Source organism: Mus caroli, unplaced genomic scaffold (genome assembly GCF_978045245.1).
Source record: "Mus caroli unplaced genomic scaffold, Mus_caroli_1 scaffold_8, whole genome shotgun sequence".
In the NCBI taxonomy this organism is placed as follows: Eukaryota; Metazoa; Chordata; class Mammalia; order Rodentia; family Muridae; genus Mus; species Mus caroli.
In genome coordinates, this window is record NW_028227263.1 from 67,983,123 (window position 1) to 68,003,738 (window position 20,616).

Genomic DNA, 20,616 nt, shown 5'->3' on the forward strand with positions numbered 1-20,616 from the left:
GGCTTCAAACTCACCATGTATCTGACAGTGACCTTAAACTGTTGATCTTCCTCCCCCATCTCTTGTGCTTAGATGACAGACATGTGTGTGCCACTTCACCCAGATAAGCAAGGCACTTTGTGCAGTAGTGGGACATGGTGGTTGTCACTTGTCGCTGTGCTTGCTCTTTCACCGTGGGCCCCTCCTCATCCATCCTGAGTTACCAAGGACTACACTACTGTCTTTCAGCTGTCTGTGGGGTTCCACAGGGAGCAATCTGCCCTACCCCCCGCCCCAGTGGAGCTACTGGGGAACTTCCTCCTCTTCCCCCTCCAGGCCATGACTTTGGGAGATGCCAGTCTGTGATCACTCCTGGGTGGTACCTGCCTCCATGGCTCAAATCCTGTCAAAGCTGTAGATCCTTCACCTGACCTCAGGCTTAGGGTGGCAGCTGCTTCTAGTTCTCAGGAGCCTTGATTCGATCCCCTAGCACACCCCCACCACCCACCACCCATTTCTTTTCTGAACCCTGCCCAATCCTCTGCAGAGAATCTTCACAAAGCTTTTTCTCTAAACCTTTTAATTATTTCGGCTTGAGCCATGAGGTGCTTCAGGCCCTTTCTCCACTTGGATAAAAGCCAAACCACAGCAAACCACAAAGCATGGTTTTGAAAGCTCATTTTAAAGTCTATTTTCTTCGAAGTCACTTTACTGTCATAAACTGCCACCATTTTCACTTTCTCGTACCCAGCATGTGTCTGTGTGTTTGTGTATGTGTGTATGGGGCATGGTGACACTGTAATTGTAGTTCTCAGAAGGTTCAAGGCCAGCTTGAGCCAAACAGTGAGATTCTCTAAAACACCAAAGTCCTTTCTAACACATTGCCCTGGAAGGTTTTATATTAAAACGCTCCTTCTAGCAGTGACTGTCACATAAGACTCCAGGAGGAGCTTTAGTCTCTCAGGATACTTCTCAGGTCCTGTTAAGGATGAAAAGGAGCAGGGAGACATTGTCCTTTCATTTCTTCTATGTTGGTAGTCTTGTCCTTTCTCCAGCTCCAACACAGCCCCTCCTGTCTACCCAAGGGCAGCTCTGGGCCTCACTATACCATGCTTGGGAAGGCTCAGGGCTTCACCTGCCCAGTTGCAGCCCTGCCTGGAAGGAGTGGTACTATGCTGTGATCATTTCCTGCTAAGTATCTGCTGCTCTCTCAGCTGAGAGGCTTGGGAAGAGCTGTCTCCCCTATCTTGGCCTCCCATGGTCGTGCATGATTGGCTGAGGGGCAGCCCGGGGTTTCAGAGCTGTGCCCATCTGTCTGGCCCATCTGGGTACTATACCAGCACAATTCATAGTGCTATCCACGCTTCTTCCTGGCAAATCCTATTTTATAAAACTCCACCAGCCTACAGCCTACTTTTGAGATACTTTTCTTTTGGATTTGGGGACTGGCAAAGTTCGTGGAGTATGAGGGATGAACAGTCCCAGAAAGTGTGAGCTTGAGAGCACCCACACTCTGCTAGGCTAACTTTAAACATGCCCAGCACCTGTGAGATCTAACAGACTCCAGAGAATGGCAAAAAGTTCTCCCCGCACCCCGGCTAACTGCTCAGTTGTTGGCTGTGACAAGATCTGGCCACCTTAGTTAAGAGGCTCTAAAGGCAGTGTGAGAAGAAGGGGTGCAGCCCACTTTACACCGAAGCCCTTCTATCCAGGCACACCTCTATTCACAATCTTTCAGAAGTCTGTAATACTGGGAACAAAAACTCACAGCTACTACAGAGAATAGTTCTTTATTTTCGGAGCAGAGGCTGAGCTGGCAACAGTAGGCCTGGGGTTCCCACTCCCTCATGTCCAAGAGGCCAGCTCGGCACTTCCAATCTCTGTGTGAGGAGAGGAGTGTTCCCCCAAGGAGGGCTCGAGAACAGCCGGCTCCAGCGGCTTCCACAGTGGGCCTTCTGTAGGATCCACAGGAGTCAAGACCTGAGGTCAGGTCCAAGTGCAGGCTTCCTTCCTGTCACAGCCTTCGAGCCTTCCGGGGTCGGCAGCCATTGTGTGGGACAGGGGTGTTGTCTGTGATTGAGATCACTTCCAGACCCCCCATGGTCAGTCCTTTGATGGCAGACTGGAAAGATCAGAAATAGGCAAAAGGCACGGGCTTCAAAATGATGACCGGCATTGTCAGGCAGGGCTGGAGAAGGATGGAAGCTCATTGTTGATGTTCCAGCCCCCTGCCTCCACCTTGTGTTTTACGGTCTGGAAAGAGGTTCTATCTATCCTGTAAAGCACTCTGGTAGCTTTACAGGAGTGTTTTCTTCTCCTGGGACACACACACTCACACCCCAACACCTCGTTCTTTTAAAGTCAGAGAGATGTCACTTTGTTGGAGGAAGCTCTAGCCCCACTGGTCTTGATCCCTTCTCCATTGCATTCACTGTCTGTGCTGAGGACTTGCTTAAACTGGTCCCCCAGAGACTACTTTTCCATTCCAAGGGGCTGGGACTCAAGAAGGTAATAAATTAATCCATGACCCAGGCTTGCTCTGCGGGGATTAGCAGATCACAGGAACAGAAAGGAACTTTAAACAATACCATGGAAACTCACTAAGGGACATTTCCGCCCGCGCGCGCACACACACACACACACACATACATACACACACACACACAGACACACATATACAGACACACACACACACATACATACATACACAGACACACACACATATACACAGACACACACACATACACACACACACAGATACACACAGACATACATACACACACAGATACACACACACAGATACACACACACACACAGACACCCCCCCGCCCCCCGCCCCCGGAGGAGAACCGCTAGTAACTTACCCAGCGTCCTGGCCCCATGCCTTTTACTACGACTCTGATGTGGGTCACTCCCTTTCCTGTGGCTTTCTGGAGAGAGGCAAGTGTCAGTGCCCCTGAGACAGTGCTGCAGCCCAGTCTCTGGCTACCGTCCCCAGGAGTCATGGGATAAGGGCAATGACAGAAGCAAACAGTGAGGCAGAAGACACAGAAGGGAGCTAAGGACAGAGGGCCTAGTGGACAACGTAGAGGCTAGTGAACAGAGCCAAGGAACGAAGGTGACAGGACTGCACTGCCATCTAATGGACACTTGTAGATATTGCCCGGTTTTCCTCCAAATGCTGAGGTGTCACCATGGATATCAATGTCAGGCCCACTTAGTGGGATTTAGTTTCTTTACAGTTAAGTATGTATCCAGATTAGGAACACATTCACTACAGGTCCTGGAAGATACTCAAGAGCTACCATTCAGAGGCCTCCGAACACTGGCATGTGCTGCTTAGCCGACTGTGCTCCCTCCGTCTGACGGTCGTTCTGTGCTTTGGTGATCACTACTCATAGCAGTCAAAGATTGCCTTACGTCTAGCTTAAAGGCCAAGGTGTTCCTTCAGGAAGTATCCTGCTTGTCAGAGTGCACACGTCTGTGGCCTCTGCTATACCAGAAAACACACAGCTCTGGCTCAAGGCCCATCTGGGTTCACATCAAAGAGCTGAACTGGCTCCTTGACTCTGACCAATCCCCCAGTATCTGACTCTCTTAAAAGAGTGGATAATAGCAGGCTCTTCTGAAGACAGGGTAATAATGAAGTGTCTGAAATGGAGCTGCCTGATTTGCTTCTAGAAAGATCTATGACACGTCACTTTGGGACCTGTGCTATAAGACATGCTTCCTGAATAGAATACAGCCCAGTGGTTTTTCATGGAGGGAGTGTTGGATCCTAAGCCTTCAGCTCTCTGGTTATTCCTCTGAACATAAATGACATCTTTTTTCTCCACTGAAGCTGAGAGAGAAAGTTGGTAACCTTTCTACAAAGGCCTCTTAAAGCAGCGACAGTGTCAGGGCATCTAACAGGGGTGGGCAAAGATCTCATTGCTTCCGAATCTGGTTTAATGAGACTTCCCCACTGTAAGCCACAGGGAAAGTGGAGCCACGTGGTCAGGTACTTACTGCTGCTGCAGCTATGCCTGCTGTCTGTGCGGCGATGCCGGTGCCCTTCTTGGCATTGCGAAAGCCTTCTGTGCCACAGGAGGCACGGGCCAGGGACGCATTGGTGGCAGAGACTACCTGGATCTGTGTGCTGGGAAAAGGAGGCACACAGCTCTATTACTGCTCAGAAGGAAGGGAGCTTGCTAAAGTCCTTAGGAGCCACAGTGAGAAAGAAAAGGTCATTAGCTTCCTCTGCTAAAGGAAGATGGGCAGATCACACACTTAGGGGGAGTGCCATAATCCAAGGGCAGGAGAGCGTCAGCCGAAGGAACCACTTCCTCCTGAACGAAGCCTTCGCTGGGGCAGCGTTTTCCCTGATGTGACATCGCTTGGTGTTTTATAAAAACCTACATGCTTTGCATTAGGCAACTGTTAAAAAAGACAACGCTGAGAAAATTCTAGTATCTTCCACTACAACAATGTAAAGAAGAGTGTGTGAGGGACGGCTTACAGGTGCACCCACACGGTGGGAAGAGAGAATTTGTGCAAATTGTTCTCTGACCTCCACATGCTTATGATCACTCCTGACAACTAAGTAAACATGTAATAAGGTAATTTTCAAAAGTTTATGAATAAATGCCAGAGACCTGTCACCTCACTCTGCTCCAACAATGACCACGTCACATCCAAACACAGTGTCTCCTCTGACCCGTTACGTGCCCTTGTCCACGGGCTGTTTTGAAGCGAATCTTGTATCTGTCATTTCAGAGGTAACCATAAAGACTCAAAGGAATCCCACAAAACCAGTTATCCCTATAATATTATTACAGTGGATAATTCAAATGCTTATGACATTCTGTTCTCTGACCAAAAATTATTTTAAGTAAGTGAAACTTTTTTCTAATTTGCTTTAAAATGGTAAATTGTAATTAAGGCTGACTTTAAGCTGGGCAGTGATAGTGCACGCCTTTAATCCCAGCACTCGGGAGGCAGAGGCAGGTGGATTTCTAAGTTTGAGGCCAGCCTGGTCTACAGAGTGAGTTTTAGGACAGCCCTGGCTACACAGAGAAACCCTGTCTAGAAACCCCCCCACCCCCCAAGACTGACTTTAAGAAAATTCTAAGGCATGTTTTCCGTCTCCCCTTTGGTTATCATCACCCCACTTTCTGCAGAGCTTTCTGGGTGTTCCTGGGAAGGGGAAAGTGAAGGGGAGCTGTCCAGGAGACCTGCTGGGTCAGCCCTGAGCAGGGACCGCCTGCTTGTTGGTCTTGTTATGGCATTCACTCTTCCCCTGGGGTCTCTTACACTTCAGGCGCTACACAGAAACTTTCTCATTCAGGGCGTACTGAAAAGGCACAGACACAACAGGGTGTAGAGAGCTCAGAAGCCACGTCTGCATTAGCTCACGAGAAGGGAGAAAGATGCTGCTGTAGGCTCTGTGGCTCTTGGGTGCTCGAATTCTAGGCCAGGATTATCGTCTCCAGTGCTGTGCTGCAACTGTGTGGCAGGCAGGATGCCACCAAACTCAGGTTCCACTTTCAAGTAGGACCTAGCCTGCAAAGCTGTCGCCAAGTGCCCTATGCTTCTGCAGCTGGGAGCCCAACTGCACCTGTGTCTTGTGCTAGCACCCCACAGCACACAGTAGTTTTTCCTTCACTGCCACACTTAGCCCTGCTAGGGAAGGGGCAGTGCACAGGGCCTAAGGTAAGAAGGCTGACTAGGGGGCTTATACATTCCGGCTACTTTACAAGTAGATCACGTATCTGAACACTGCCTCTCTCTCCACTTGCTTCTAATGCAGCCCTTCTGATGCTTGCACAGGAGTCCCAAGGAAGGCAGAAACCCTTACAATTACACTGTACTCAAGCTATTTTATAGTTTCATGAAACTTGAGTAAGCTTATAAAGAAAGAAGAGATGAAGCTAGCATCTGACACCCCGACTTCTACTCCAAGAAGGCCTGAGGCAGAAGCAGTTCCTAGGGGACTCACGTGGGCACCCTTTTCTTACTTGTTGTAGGTTGCTTTAATGTGTGCAATTGGGACTTCCTCAAACTTCATCCCTGCCCACTGCAGAGAGCTCTCCTGTCCTGGAACCGGAGGGTAAAGGCTGCAATCAGAAGAAACATTTTCTTTAATTTCCTGATTGTTAGTTCTTTAAATCAAAAGAAATACATACATGCTATAGAATAAAATAAAGTGGTTGAATACTGTGAACCAAGCAAGGTGGAGGGCAGGGTGGAAGGCTGAATTCAAGGTTAACTGGGATGCGTACAGCTTAGGATATACCGTAAGGCTGCCCAGCCTGTTATCTACCACCACAAAAGGCCTCAAACCTCCCAGACCATCCTTCCCCCAACACACACACCAGATCAAAATAGCGCTGACAAACCCCTGGCTCTGGAGGAGGCGCTCTGCTCCTGTTACGGGTCAAACCTTATGGGCACTCTAGTGTTTCAGCATTGGGAACAGTGGCCTTGAAGGTGTGCTGGGTTACTGGGTTCCCCTGAGGCTGGAGTCTTCCTGTTCAGGTGGAGAACTCAAGTCCCAAACAGAAAGAGAGCTAGCATGCACGGAAAGCCAAGCCTTGGACCCAGGAGACTGGCCTTGGGTCTATGCTCTGTTCTTTATAAGTGTAAACACACACAGCACTGTCATTCAGCATTTCAGATGGGAGTCACTCGGCTGTTTCATTATGCCTACACACCTAAATCAGACTCAGCCTTGTACCCACACACCCACACTGCATTTCTACTATGCTGAAAACACGCTACCATTCAAGCATCCCCCCACCCCGCCCCATCTGCTTCTGTAGGGATATTTTCAAAAGCTCAGCACACTGCATTGTTTTCTGCGGCCCAGTCTTAGCATGACGCACAGCCTCTGTGGGCGGCTGGCCTATCAGCTTCTGTACTAAGAAGGAAAGTGTCCCAGTCCTGTGGATGATACTACTGTTTCAGTGACCATCATTTCTCCATGGATCCCCCACCCGTGTTGTGCAAATACAAGTGTCAGTCTGAGTAAAACCAGTACAATGCCTTTTATATAGCAAGATCTAAACTAGGAGCCTAAGCCACATAATCTAGGGCATGGCCAAGATCAAGACACCCCAGCCAGGAGAGCAACCATGAGTTTAAGACCAGCTATGATAACAGAGTTCCTGGTCATCCTGGGCTACATAGCAAGAGCCAATCATAAAACAAAACAAGACAAGATTCTCTCAGGTTGAAGGTATACTGAGCTCTTCTAAGGAAGGCTCTAAGAGAGACAGAGCTTTCTGGGATTGGTCTTTCTGCCTTCTCTCATGGCGGGGAGGTTCATTTGCCAATGGACTGTTTTATTTTGAGGGTCTCAGTACATAGCTCTAGCTGGCCTGGAGCTCACTATGTAGACCAAGCTATCCCCCAATACAGGGATCTACTTGCCCCCGCTTGTACTGTACTGGAATCAAAGGTGTGCTCCACCATGCCTGGCTTAATTGTAAAATCTTTAGAAATGCAAATACAAGCAATTAAGGAATACTGAAAATGGGAGATCCAATCCCAAGTGGTCAACCCTGAAGTAATATTCATACAAGTAATATCATACAGATGGATCAGGTAATATTTATGTCGTTAGGAATACACCACCTCCTCCGACAATTAAAAAAAAAAGAGGTTATACATTTGAGAAGGAGAAAAGGGGATATAAAGGAAGTATTACAAAGAGAAAATGGAAGGGGGATGATACACTTATATTTAATTTCAAAAAAAATATTTAAAATGCAAATAAACTGCAAAAACCATAGCTGGCTCAGTGTCACCTGGCACTACTTCTAAATAACTACTGATTAATTCTGCTAGATCTCCAAAAGATTTGCACTTTTATTTCTAAACCTTGTCTCCTTTAATCGTCATCTGTCCTACCTTGGCTAATGCACTTTTTGGGGTCTCAGGCAGCCATTATCATTACCAACGCATGCATCATATCATTGGCTTCAAGCATTCCTGGCCATCCCCGCCCCCACCCCCTTGCTATCTTCAGGGCAGCACTCTGAGGAGCCCGTCAGATTGCTGTCACTCCACATACCTCAGGTACTACTTCTCTCCTCACAGGGACTAAATCCTAGTCTCAACTCCCCTGTCTCTCTTCATAGTCTCCTGGCAAACTCCCAGCTCTTGTTAAATCCATCTCTCTAGATAATTTGAGTCTGTGCAAACACGGCATGGTTGACTGGTCTCTACACCAGGGCATTTTAACTGACATTTTGGATGAAACACTTCTGTGGGGGGCTGCCCTGGGAACAGTGGGGTGCTTGGTAGCATCTCTGGCTTTACTTCACTGGATTCTATCTCCTAATTTATGACCACAAGAACTTTTTAGACACTGCTAAGTCCCTGGGGGCGGGGAGGGGCAAAATCTGACCCTACCAAGACCCAGTGCTTCATCTTAATGAATTGCCAAGCATCGAGCAGGCTCTCAAGATGCCTGACAATCATCCTCAATTCAGTTATCCTCCCACTCTCCTGGATGCCGCTTCTACATTTCCTTCTGTCTCTGTAAACATCTGAGCCCTTCCTGTTTCCTCGGGGCCAGCTGATGGCCTCTGCAGAGAAATAGAATCAATCAGACTTCCTTCCAGCTTCCACCACAGAACATCTGTGCCCAAGGCCTTGGAGGACTCTCCTGTCGCCATGCTCCAGCTGCATCACTAGCCCCACAAGGACACTGCTCTGGCAAGGTTCCCACTTCAGTATCAGTCTTTCTCTGGGTCCCAGAAGCAAAACATACGGTCATGTCATAAAGTCAAGACAACAAGAACGAACAAACAAACAAACAAACAAACAAAAAAACCCAAAAACCTCCCCACATTTTAAAGCCCAAGTTCCTACGAACTTCCCATTTTCCCTTACAGCAGAGCTTCCTTAAAGGAATGACAATACTTGCTTATTTTCTTTGCAACAATGAGAAGTTATTTCTGAGCTCTCCATCAGAAAGGCTGTTCTGAAGACCACCAACCACCTCCATACTGTTAAATCCAATGAGCAGTCATGCTAGCTGCTTGCCACCCCATCCTGTCTGCAGTGCCAAACACAGCTCGGGTCCCTACTTGGCTGCACCACACTAAAAGGAAAATCTTGTCTGGCTTTCTTCCTGTCTTGGGGAGGAGTTTTCTTTTGCTGGTCCTTCCTCCCTCCAGATAGCGTCTATATGGCATCTCTACTCCTACTCTGATGCTAAGTGTCTCAAATGTTTTCTTTTATTATACATGATTACACAAGGCCTTTTGAAAGCAAGCATAAGGCATCTTAAACTTAACCACACAGATCTCAACTCTTAGTCCCTGACATTTTAATATATAACAATTCCATATTTTCAGTTGTTTGGCGCCCAGTTTTGAGCCTTCGCACCTTTCCTTTTCTCACATTTTATATTAACAGATCTGTAGCTGGGTGTGGACAGATGCCTGTAATCCCTAAGCACCCAGGAGACTAAGGACTGCCGCACATTCCAGGCCAGCCTAGGTTGCACAGCAAGACTTTGTCTCAAAACAAAATAAAACCCAAAAACCAAAGTCCGCTGGCGAGGAAAACTATCACCGTATTCCAGACGCCATTATTTTTACCTATTTCCACTGCTTTCTAACTGCTTTCAAGTCTTCTCAGCTTCCATTCTTGCTCCCCATGGCTTCACATCAACACAGTGGTTATAGACTCTCTAAAGAGTAAGGCTGAGGCTGGGGTATGCTCTAGTAATTCAGGCACCCAGGAGGCCAAGGCAAGAGGATTGAGTCTGAGGGTGGCCTGGGCTGCACAGCAAGGCCATCCTAAAAATGAATGAATGAATGAATGAATGAGTGAATGACATGGCATCAACTCATCCCAGAACTGGACAGGATACGGCTATGCCCGATTGCCTGCTTTACTGTTGGAGCAGGGACAGAACCCCAACAATCCTCGTAGTGTCTGGGATGCCGAATGAACGGCTACAACGGTCCTGGATCAAATTCCATCAGTAGCTCCTCGCTGCCTGTAGGAGATAAAGTGTAAAAGCTCCAGGGAGATAGGGCCGTCCTCTGACATTTGGATCCTTCTAGAGCAGTGGTCCTCAGTGTTCTTAATGCTGTGACCCTTTAATACAGCTCCTCATACTGTGGTGACCCCCAGCCATAAAATTATTTTCGTTGCTACTTCATAACTGTGATTTTGCTACTGTTATGAATCGTAACGTATGCATGTGTGTTTTCTGGTGGTCTTAGGAACCTTTCTGATGGTCTTAGGAACCCCAAAGGGGTTGCAATCTACAGGTTCCGAAATGCCTTTCTAGAGGCATCACAAGCCAGTTCTGACAGCCTGCCTTTCCACAGACGTTACCCTTGCCTGCCACAATCACATTGATCTTGTCCAGCTGAGTTCCTAGTCACTTCCACAGTCCACGGTACTTAGTCTTTCCTGAATTCCTCAAGCGTGCCTTACTCTCTTAATTGTCCAGCTAGTTCTTACCTCTATTATCCTTTTGATCAGATTATAGTTAAAACATTTGCCTGTGTGTTGTTCTTGCAAGTTGTGTACTACTTCTGGGGAGACATAACCTAAATTTCCTGTATTTATCCTGGTACTCAACAGGTAGTAGTAGCTTTTGTAACTGTTAAACAGATGTGAAGGTAAGTGAACATATATACTGCCTGCATATGAAGTATTTCTACTAGTGGGATGCTGCAGGATGCCAGGGCCCAGGGCTAGGCACGAAATTAAGAAAGGCACAATCTAGATGTGCAGTTAGTGTGGTTCTTCAAGACATTTTGTGTTGGAGGCAGAGAAAGCTGCTAGTCGGACCTAAAGCTTATCTCACAAGGAAAAGAAAGCTGATATTTATATACATTGGACACTTAGCTAACAGTTGCTAATTGAATAGCTACGTTATGCCCCAGCTCATCCCTCTATTTTCCCAACAACCCCTCTAAGCATTATCTCCACGTATAGTGTGCTGATTTGCACAAGCTCCCACAGATGGCAAATGACAGCCAGGAATTAACTTTTTCTATGATTCTGGACGGTGTCGGGCAGAAGTCACAGGATGCAACTTTCCAGAGCGCTGCATCCACTTAACCCTCACCTGAAGCGACTCGGAGCTGCTTCCCTTTCAGTGTTCTGCCTGGCAGCTGAGTCTTCTAACCTCGGGGCTCCGGTGTGGATATTCTTAGCTGGGGCAATGCCCACAAGCCTGGGGGGGGGGGGCAAAAACAAAAGAGAGAGTACGATGAGGGACTGGATTAACGGTATTTTGGGGGGGGGGGGTTCATGTGGCACATAGGTCTGGAAGGTAGGCGGGCAGGTTCGAGGGTGACAGTGGGTTCAAAAGAGTAATCCTTACCTGGTCATTCCATGTCCAGCCCAGGACCGCAGGAGCCACGACCCGGAGTTTCTTAAAACCTGCATGACTGAAACTGACCCTCATCAGCTCCGGTCCGCGGCGCTAGGTTTAGCTCGAGCCAGCACCATAAGCCTCTGTGGGGGTGCTCACAGACAGGAAACCACCTGATTGCTCTTAAATAGTCCTGTAAGTATTTTTCTTCAAATTTAAATGCTCTATAAAACCATTTATATAGGAACTTTCCCCTTTCTAGTGGTCTAACACTAGACTTTCACCTACCTCCCCCAAAAGGAATGGTTCATTCCACTCGGTAAACCCGCCCCTCGCCGGCCCGCGTTGCCTCATGGGAACCTGGGGTTGGCTGAGGATTCTGCCGGGCGCCGCGGTACCTTGTGGGAAGACAGAAAGATGGCGGCGCCCGTAGGGCGTACTCTTTTAGGGCTGGCTAGAGGCTGGCGGCACCTTGACAGGTTCTGGGCAGGTAGTTCTCGTGGCCTGTCCCTTGAGGCTGCATCCTCAAACAGCCGGTCTCCATGGCGCTTGTCTGGCGCCTTGTGTCTGCAGCGGCCACCGCTGATCACCAAGCCGCTCACCCCGTTGCAGGAAGAGATGGCGGGTCTATTACAGCAGGTAAGGCAGGCACGGGCTTCGTGGTGCGGCGGAGGGAAGCAGCAGTATCAAGGAGGTCTTGATTTCCATGGAGACTCTGGTACTTCGTGTGACCTTGAGCAAACGTTCCATTTCTCGGCCTTTTGTGACATCTGCAAGATGAAGTTACCGTACTGAGTTGGGTTAGGACATAGCAGGTGCTGAAAGAGTTTAGTTGGCTAGTTTTCGCTTGATCATTCGGTGTGGATAGTTTCCTTCTTGTTCATTCAATACAGTAGGGATCCGGGGGGGCGAACAGGAATCATTCCCTGTAACTTAGGAGCTCTCAGACTATAGGGAAGTGTTTGTGATGTTAGGACGAAAGTCATGGAGACAGTGGGCACATCCTTAAGATGAGGCGGTAAAGTTTACTTTGCTTTACCTCAGGGAGCAATTTCTGTGAAAGACAAAAACAAAACAAAACAAACAAAACAAAAAACAAAAAACAAGTGTTGTTGCTGTTGCGTCTCAGGAGATAGTGATGGAAGGTCGTCCGTATCCCCAGACTCCAGAAGGCTTTTGTCTGGAGATACTAATGGAAACTCCCGTCAGTGCTTTTTGCTCAATGTATTCACTCTCTTGACTTTTTTTTTTTTTTTTGTAGTCCCTTTTCTTTCACCATATAGGTATTCGTAGCCAATACTGTGCATCTGTGTGCAAAGTGATAGGCAGTTGTGGATGTGACAGGCACATCGCTCTGCTTCGCAGAGAGTTCCCAGGTCCTGGAATTAGGGGTACAATCAGTAACCAGTCTTATGAGTAATCATAGACTTTGGTAAGTGCTATTAAGGAAAACATAGAGTACTAGAAGAGTTTTACACAGAACCACATAGGTTTTATTTTCCTGAGAAGTGTCCAGGAATATCTCTCTGATAAAGTGGTATTTAAGTTGAAATAAGAAGGATGGATAGAAATCTGGAAGAAATGGCATGCGGAGAAAGAGAGACTAGGAAGAAGGATGTTGGAAAGTCTTACTGGCAGGAAAGTCCTTGAATAGATGCTGATCAGAGACGAGTAGACCTAGTGTGTGGGAAGTGGGTCTTCAGTGCCCTCTGTTCTCCTTGACAGTCTTAATGAAGTTCTCCTACTGCCTACGTACAATCCAGTGGGCTTTTTTTTTTTTTTTTTTTGAATCTGTATAATGTTTCATTCTATTTCTGAGTGTGTTAAGAGTTGTACCTCTGAGCCTGTCAAGGTCACGGAAGCTTTGTTTGTTTGTTTTTGTTTTTTTTTTCTTTCCTTCTTTCTTTTCCTTTTCCCTTTCCCAGGTAGAGATAGAGAGAAGCCTGTATTCAGACCATGAGCTCCGTGCTCTGGATGAAGCTCAGCGACTGGCAAAGAAGAAAGCTGACCTTTATGATGAGGAGCAAGAGCAGGGCATTACGCTCGCACAAGACTTAGAAGATATGTGGGAGCAGGCATTCCTGCAGTTCAGACCTGGAGCTCGGGAAACAGGTTTGTGACCTCCTGGGCCAACCACAAGGGAGAGAGAGAGACGGGAATTCTCACTTCCAAATGAAGGACAGTTGCCTGTCTTCTGCTGTGCATTTTAATAACACGCTTCAAGTAACAAAACAGTTTTCAGGAAAGTAACACTCCCTCCTTATTCCTTATATCTCCCTAACATGAGTTTTTAAAAAGCTTATGCTATTTTCAGTAGGAGTGAAGAGTCTTTTCTTCCTGTTAAAACTTGAGGTTGTCACTGGATCAGAGAGTGGGAGGACTTGAGCCTTTCTCCTCAATTCCTGTTTTATTAGAATCCATTCTGAGAACAGGGGCTGAGTGCTATTGTCCCTGTTTCAAGGATGATGACTGGAGAACAGAGAAGGTGGGGTTAGTTAGTTAGATTGGTAATAGTGTTAAATCCAATGGTGCAAGGCTTTGTTTGTTTGTTTTTTTGTAACTGTGTGTATACATTGCTGAGGTCTGAACTCAAGAGCCTCCTGCTTGCAAGGCAAGTGCACTGCCTCTGAGCTAGATTCTAGTGCATACGCTCGAACTTTCACAGGCATTGCTTCTTTTCCGAATGTTTCAGCTATACGTTGCTTTTTGAGAGGAGTTTATTTCTGGTTTCGATTCTTAGCTTTCGTTTTGAGTTAGGATTATACTTTGGCTTATACAGAGGACAGGGTTTGTGGTAGTTCCTGATGGAAAGCTCTAAAACTCAAAACCCTTGGCTGTAGTAGATCACAGTCCTTTATTTCTTATTTTTCTCTTTCCTCTGATCATCCCTTTTGTAGAAGCTGACAAAAAAAATGACCGGACCTCATTGCATCGAAAGCTAGACAGAAACCTTGTCCTCTTAGTCAGAGAGAAACTTGGAGACCAAGATGTTTGGATGCTTCCTCAAGTTGAGTGGCAGCCTGGGGAGACCCTTCGGGGGACAGCTGAGCGAATCCTGGCCACACTCTCAGGTATCCTCTTTACCTTCTGAATCCCCCCAGATTCATTTCAGGTTGGCATAAGGATAGAGAGTGGGAAGTTTAATGGATACTGATGAAAAAAATTCAGGTAAGAGGCTGGGTATGAAGGCACACTTATTTAATTCCAGCACCTGGGAGGCAGAGGTGGCAGGGGTGTGTCTCTGTGAGTTCACTGCTAGCCTGGTCTATATAGTGAGTTCAAGGACAGCCAGACCTACATAGTGAGACCCTGTCTCAAAAAAACCAAAACCCAATCAAACAAAAATTTTGGCAATGATTTTCCTTAGAATAAGTGAGTGTTTTTAATCTTTCTATATTGAGATTTTGGTACAATAAACACAATTCTTAGCCCTTCCGTCCTCTCTTCTCTCCGTTTTCCTTCCTTCCTTCCTTCCTTCCTTCCTTCCTTCCTTCCTTCCTTCCTTCCTTCCTTCCTTCCCTCCTTTTCTCTGTTTTTCTCTTCCTCTTTCTTTCTTCTTTCTTTTCTTTCTTTTTCTTTTGGTAACCAGGGTGGCCTTGTACCTGAGGATGACCTTGAACTTCTGAGCTTCTTGCATGTGTGTTGGGATTATATGCCTGAGCCACAGTCTTATGAGGAGCCTTGTGTATGTTAGACAAACACTGTACCAGCTGAGGTATAGCCCCAGCACCAAGGGGAGAAACCTTATTTGGCAAGCTTGTACCTGAGCTGGGAGAAGAATTTCCAGTCTATTGCCTTAATCACTTAGCTACAATGGCATCAATCAGAATTCTCGCACTCAGGAAATGTAAGTTTTGTTTTTCAGTCAGTACTAGAGATGGAGCTAATGGCCTTGTGATTAGTGGGCAAGCATACTACCACTGACCTATATTCCCAGCACTGCTGCTTGGTACCATAGCTTATCCATTGATTCACCTCGAATTGTCAACATTATCCCTGACGTCTTTCTGACGCATGCATCTTTGGGTTGTACTGGAGTGTTGCAAGTCATCTGGTCTTGTGCCTGCTATAGACATAAACACAGCTTATGCTTTGCTTTAGCTTTAGCTGCGATGTCCTTCACTTCTCACTAGACTATGGTATTGTTAATGTTAGGGACCAGGTAATCCTTTGTGAGACACTCTTCTTTGTATTGTAAGGTGTTGAGCATCTTCGGCCTCTACTCACAAGTTGCTAGTAGCAGTATTTTGTTTCCCACCCCTAGCCCCAGTGTGACAACCAAAAAAAGTCTCTCCATATTGCTAGAGAGCAAAATTAGCATGGTGGAGAAACACTATACTGAAAATGCAAAAGGAAGTTCCGCCTCGGTTTTGTTTTATATCTCCAGTGCTGCTGACATGTGGTTTCTGCATAAAAATCCCATGTCACTTTGCATAGAATTTTTAACTGTTTTCCATAGACACACAAGTAGCCTACAGTTTTTATTCTGGTCCCAATCCTGGCAGCTCATAGCGAGTTAATATGTAACGTGATTTCTAACCGCGGAGAGCTTATATTCCTTGAGTCAGTGGATTTGCAAGCATCTCTGCTTTGTGGCATGCAGGTCCATTTAGGAAGAATGCCGTCTCCAAGTGGAGAGCTCTTTACCCCAGGCTCCTGCATGTGCAGGCAGTTTATGCAGGAGACATTTCTCTGGCTACCATTTTCCAGGCCTATCTAGCAGTGGGTGACAGTGATGAGCTGGGCACTGTGCCTGCCCTGTGGTTGCTTCTGCCGTCGTGTGAACACATTCTTTCACCTACACCGTTGCGCCATCATGGTTTATTTGCACATTTTGTTCTTGCTAGAATTCTGAATTCCCTGAAGGTCAGGAGTCTGTTCTTCTTCGTGAGTTCTCAGCAGTACCTGTCACGTGGTCCACTTTCTGGTGTTGAGAATGTGGCTTTGGTAGTAGTGTAAGCACATGGCCACTTGACTGGCTGCGCCAGGATGAGAACTCCTAGGAAATGCCCCTAGGTGAGCCTTTCTCACTAGGGTCTTCCTTAGTCTATAGGAGAGGTCACAAGCCACATTGCTTCTGTCGGTCTCTTAGCGGTCACGTAGGAATCGGCAGTTGTGGTTTTGGGCGCACATTCTCAGGCTCCTTCATACAAGCATGCACGGTGCTTGCTCAACTCTTCCTTTTCTCTCCCTGAGGGAAGGGGTTCTGTCTTGGCACACGGCATCTTTTAATATTCCCACTGAATAAATGCTTAGGAAATAAAGGGTTCCAAATAGGTGTATTTCTATTTAATAAATACATAAAATATAAACTGATGGTAAAGAAGTTTATTACAAAGTTACTAAAGTAGCAGATTTAAAATGGAACAACAAAGAAGAATTTCGTAATAAATATTTAAGAAAGGCAAAAGTACATTCCGTCCCCACTGGCTCTACCCTTCTGCAACGTGGAATTTCAAGAGGTGGAGTCACCGTGTCAGAGGTACGCATGCGCCAGGCCAGAGGTGCGCAGGTGGAGGAGGTGAGGATTTGGGAGCCAAGCCTGTTGACTTCCAGTGTGTGGTGACAGGAGCTGTTACGGTGGAGCCAGCTTACCTGGACCTCACCAGTGTAGGAGATTGTCCTTATTTGAGTTTGTAGCTGTGGCAGCAGTAGAGACAGTCTCTCTTGAGTTAGTGTGTAGTGTTTGCCTCTTTGTTGTTGAGACCAACCATCTTTTAATATGCTCATCGTATTTGTGAATCTCTGAACTGTCAGCTCAGACTCCTCATTCCTGTTTGTAGTGAAATGGTTTTTTAACTTGATAATATTTTAATCTGTGTTTTCCAGATTTAGTAAAATTATATACCTTATTCACTTAAGTTTGGAGAGTGTAGGAAAATATAAAGAAATATGCCAATTCAATCCCACCACTTCCAGATGCCCGCGCAGATACTTGCTGTAGCATGGGAGCATGTTTTGTATGTAAATTCATCTGGTGCTGGTCATGTTGTGTTGAGAACATCAGTTCATGCATATGTTTAATGGTATCAGCCTCTAGTAAGCGCAGCACGAGAAGTACTCTCTCCCTCTGAGGCGTGCTCACTGACAGTGCTTTCCCATGCAGTCGTTTGGAAATGATCTGCACATGTTCAAGCACAGAAAGATTTTTTGTTAAAAAATTAAATTACTTTTATTTATTTGTGTATGTGTGTGTGTGCGCGTGCGCGTGTGCGTGTGCATGTGCGTATGTGTATGTGTGTTGTGTGGTCACGCACATGCTATGCATGGAGTGTAAGGTTGGAGAACAGGTCTGATTGATTGGTTGTCTGAACCACGTGGTCCTGGTGACCTTACTCAGGTCATCAGGCTGGTGGTGAATACCTATACCCTCTGCGTCATCTCCCAAGTCCTGACTTCCACTTATTTTGAGATAGGATCTCACTGTGTAGCCCAGGCTGGCCTAGAACTAACTCACCACGTAGTCCAGTTTGCCCTTGAGTTTGCAGCTCTCTTGGCTCAGTCTCCAGAGTCCGAAGAAGAGAGGCATTGTCCTAAGCCTGGCTCCCAAGTGCTTCCTGATACTGTAAGATGCTGTTCCTTTGTTAAGTGTGCTGAAAATGCTTTTCTGCGTTGTTTTGTTCTTTGAGACAGGATCTCATGTAGTTTATGCTGGCCTCGAAGTGACTGCATAGCTAACGATGACCTTAAACTGCTGATTCTCCTGCCTCTACCTCCCGAGGAGCTGGTTGCTTTGAGAACATTGGGAGTGTTGGTGTCACTAACACATTCTGCTCCAGTGTATAATTTTATTTTTGTAGTATGCGTATGTGCGTGTGAGTGTGTGTGTGTGTGTGTGTTATTTTTTTCTCTGGAAGATTTGAATTTTCTGTGAGCAAACATAATTGCTTTTTCTAACTTAATGTCTTGTTTGGTAGGCTGGCCCCTTTTGATATGTAAAATATATATACTTCTAATACTCTTTTTTTTAACTGAAAAATTTGAAAATACATCATAATTCAGAAAATACAAATTGTTCATGAAAGCACCATCTGAAGTGGACAAACTTTTATGAAGATGAAGTTTCTTTCAAGTGTTGAGCCCATGGTCTCAGTCACGGGGTGAGGACTGAGAGGTTGGGCTCCAACTCTGCTTTTTTGTTTAGCTGACCATTCTTCAGGTGCCATTTAGCAATTCTGCATTTTGCCTTTGAAATGCTAGGTTAGGGTTATTAACTCTTCCTTGATTGCTTACTGCAGAGCTCAGATCTGGCTTGAGTGTGGTGAGACATGCCTTGGATCCTAGTATTAGAGATCGTGAAGCAGGGAGATCACCACTTTGAGGCCAGCCTGGGCCTTAGGGTTCTAAGCTACCCAAGTCACAAGGCAAAACTTGCAGAAGCTCCCTCATGGCCACTCCCCTACAGGTCAGGTTGGAGACCCTTTGACCCTTTTTTTTTTTTTTTTTTGGTTTTTCAAGACAGGGTTTCTCTGTATAGCCCTGACTGTCCTGGAACTCACTTTGTAGACCAGGCTGGTGTGGAACTCAGAAATCCGCCTGCCTCTGCCTCCCGAGTACTGGGATTAAAGGCGTGTGCCACCATGCCCAGCTGGGTTGGAAACCCTTAAGAGGTGATGAGTTTTGATGCACGGATACCAAGTTTATCGGTCCCGTTTCAACAGTTGATGACAGGGCTGAGTGCAGAAGCCACCTGCCATGGCTCCCAGATAATCTTAACTGCACTGTGAACTTGTAGGCACACAGTGGCAGCCTGGCACCTAGGGGAGAGAGCGTTTGACTCGAGAGGGAGGAGCCCCTTTCAGGACTGCCACATGCAACTGGATCACTTTAGCTCTGTTAGAAGTGGCTTTGGATGAAGCAGCAGTGGATGGCTGTACCCTAATCTTCCAATTCTTTCTTTTCTCTTCAGAAAACAACATGGAAGCCAAGTTCCTAGGGAATGCACCCTGTGGCCACTACAAGTTCAAGTTCCCCAAGGCAATTCGGACAGAGAGTGACCTTGGGGTCAAAGTCTTCTTCTTCAAAGCTCTGCTGCTCACTGGAGACTTTGTGCAGGCTGGGAAAAAGAGCCGCCATGTGTGGGCCAGTAAGGAAGAGCTGGGTGACTATCTGCAGCCCAAGTACCTGGCTCAGGTCAGGCGATTTCTCCTGGACCTCTGATGGACTCAGCTGCCTGTGAATGCTGCTCACACGAGTCAAATGTAGGACCTCAGGAACAATGTTGATAGACTATTTACAGGACTGTCAAGAAGCAGACTCAATTCTGAGAATTAAATGTGTCTGTCATTTTGTTGAATTTTGATTTGTCCTTGGAGGACAACTGGCTTTACCCAGTGAAGAGGGCCAGGACAGATAGGACAGATTATTTCTTTATTGTAAGTAAAAGCATTATGTTACAGTGAATTAACAGACCTACTGGACCCAGGGGAAAAAAGAAATGAATTGACCTAAATTCACCAGTTCTGATAGTTTCTGGGTCCATGAAAAGCCTGTGTGGGAACGCGTGTGAATATACATGCATGCATGCATACATAAACACACATTCATACATACATCTGTTTCCCATCTTAGCGTCCCTTTTCTGTTTGATAAGAAGAAATATCTTCTTCCTCTCTCCTACCTCAGGAGCTTCCGTTTTGGAAGTTTTATATTTAGGAGATTAATCACTTCTTAACTGTTTAGCAGTGGTCATCTGAAATAAGTTCGGCTTCTTTCCAGCCTGCCAGTGGCAGAATCGTGTATGCCCCACTTGTAAAGCACAAAGATTCATGGGAACAGGGAGGATGCTGGCTTGTTGCTGTGGGGTTGGGGCTCTGGCTGATGTGTGAGTGTAGTGTTTGGGTCAGACTCATCCCCAGAAGCTGGCCTACAGGTAAACACTTGCTGCAGAGTCCACGGTGCAGGCGATTGAGGTGCAGGGTCTGCTCCGAGTGCTCAGACACTCGCAGACCCGCTGTTCTTGTGTAGGGTCAGGGAATTGGATGGTTTTTTGTTTTTTTGTTTTTGTTTTTGTTTTTTTAAATCAGGATTGGGTTTCTAATCCTGTTGCCCCTCTCTTTGGCCTTTACCTTCTGCATGGCTTCTCCGATAACTGATAGCCCCTAGGGGAGGCTGACTCATCAGGAGCAGGTAGTGGCGCTTTAGAATGGCCATAGCCATAGAGTCAAGGTGTATTTTCTGGGTTTTGGAGTGTGTTGTGTCTGTGAACTGTTCTGCCTGCTGTTAGGGCAATGGGTATCTAACCTAGAAGGCAGGGGCACCAGGTTTATTTTTGTTTCCATGCATAAGATCCTGTTAGTGTTTCTGCA

The 20,616-nt window shown here is 46.5% G+C and overlaps 2 protein-coding genes across 2 annotated transcripts; one reads left to right on the forward strand and one right to left on the reverse strand.

The window, feature by feature from the left end:
- Nucleotides 1-1,753: 1,753 nt before the first annotated feature.
- Mrps11 (mitochondrial ribosomal protein S11) lies at nucleotides 1,754-11,517 on the reverse strand. Its single transcript, XM_021166895.3, has 6 exons — nucleotides 11,318-11,517; nucleotides 11,060-11,167; nucleotides 5,976-6,074; nucleotides 3,988-4,117; nucleotides 2,844-2,909; nucleotides 1,754-2,101 (listed from the first exon to the last, which is right to left on the reverse strand). Exons 1-6 carry the CDS (start codon nucleotides 11,380-11,382, stop codon nucleotides 1,994-1,996), a joined length of 576 nt encoding a protein of 191 aa, XP_021022554.1. The 5' UTR covers nucleotides 11,383-11,517; the 3' UTR covers nucleotides 1,754-1,993.
- A 168-nt stretch (nucleotides 11,518-11,685) lies between these two features.
- On the forward strand, nucleotides 11,686-19,604 carry Mrpl46 (mitochondrial ribosomal protein L46). Its single transcript, XM_021166894.2, is given in 5 exon segments — nucleotides 11,686-11,947; nucleotides 13,234-13,420; nucleotides 14,206-14,379; nucleotides 19,218-19,462; nucleotides 19,464-19,604. Coding segments are annotated over 5 exon segments (852 nt in total). The 5' UTR covers nucleotides 11,686-11,725; the 3' UTR covers nucleotides 19,488-19,604.
- Nucleotides 19,605-20,616: the final 1,012 nt, after the last annotated feature.

What these genes read in the sequence shown, in the direction of transcription:
- Mrps11 (XM_021166895.3), bottom strand. Translation starts at nt 11,382, where the DNA reads ATGCAGGTTTTAAGAAACTCCGGGTCGTGGCTCCTGCGGTCCTGGGCT. An exon ending in ATTAAAGCAACCTACAACAA is followed by an intron (nt 4,118 to 5,975) that starts GTAAGAAAAGGG and finishes TCCTTTTCCCAG; the next exon opens with CACACAGATCCAGGTAGTCT. An exon ending in CAGGCATAGCTGCAGCAGCA is followed by an intron (nt 2,910 to 3,987) that starts GTAAGTACCTGA and finishes GCCTCTCTCCAG; the next exon opens with AAAGCCACAGGAAAGGGAGT.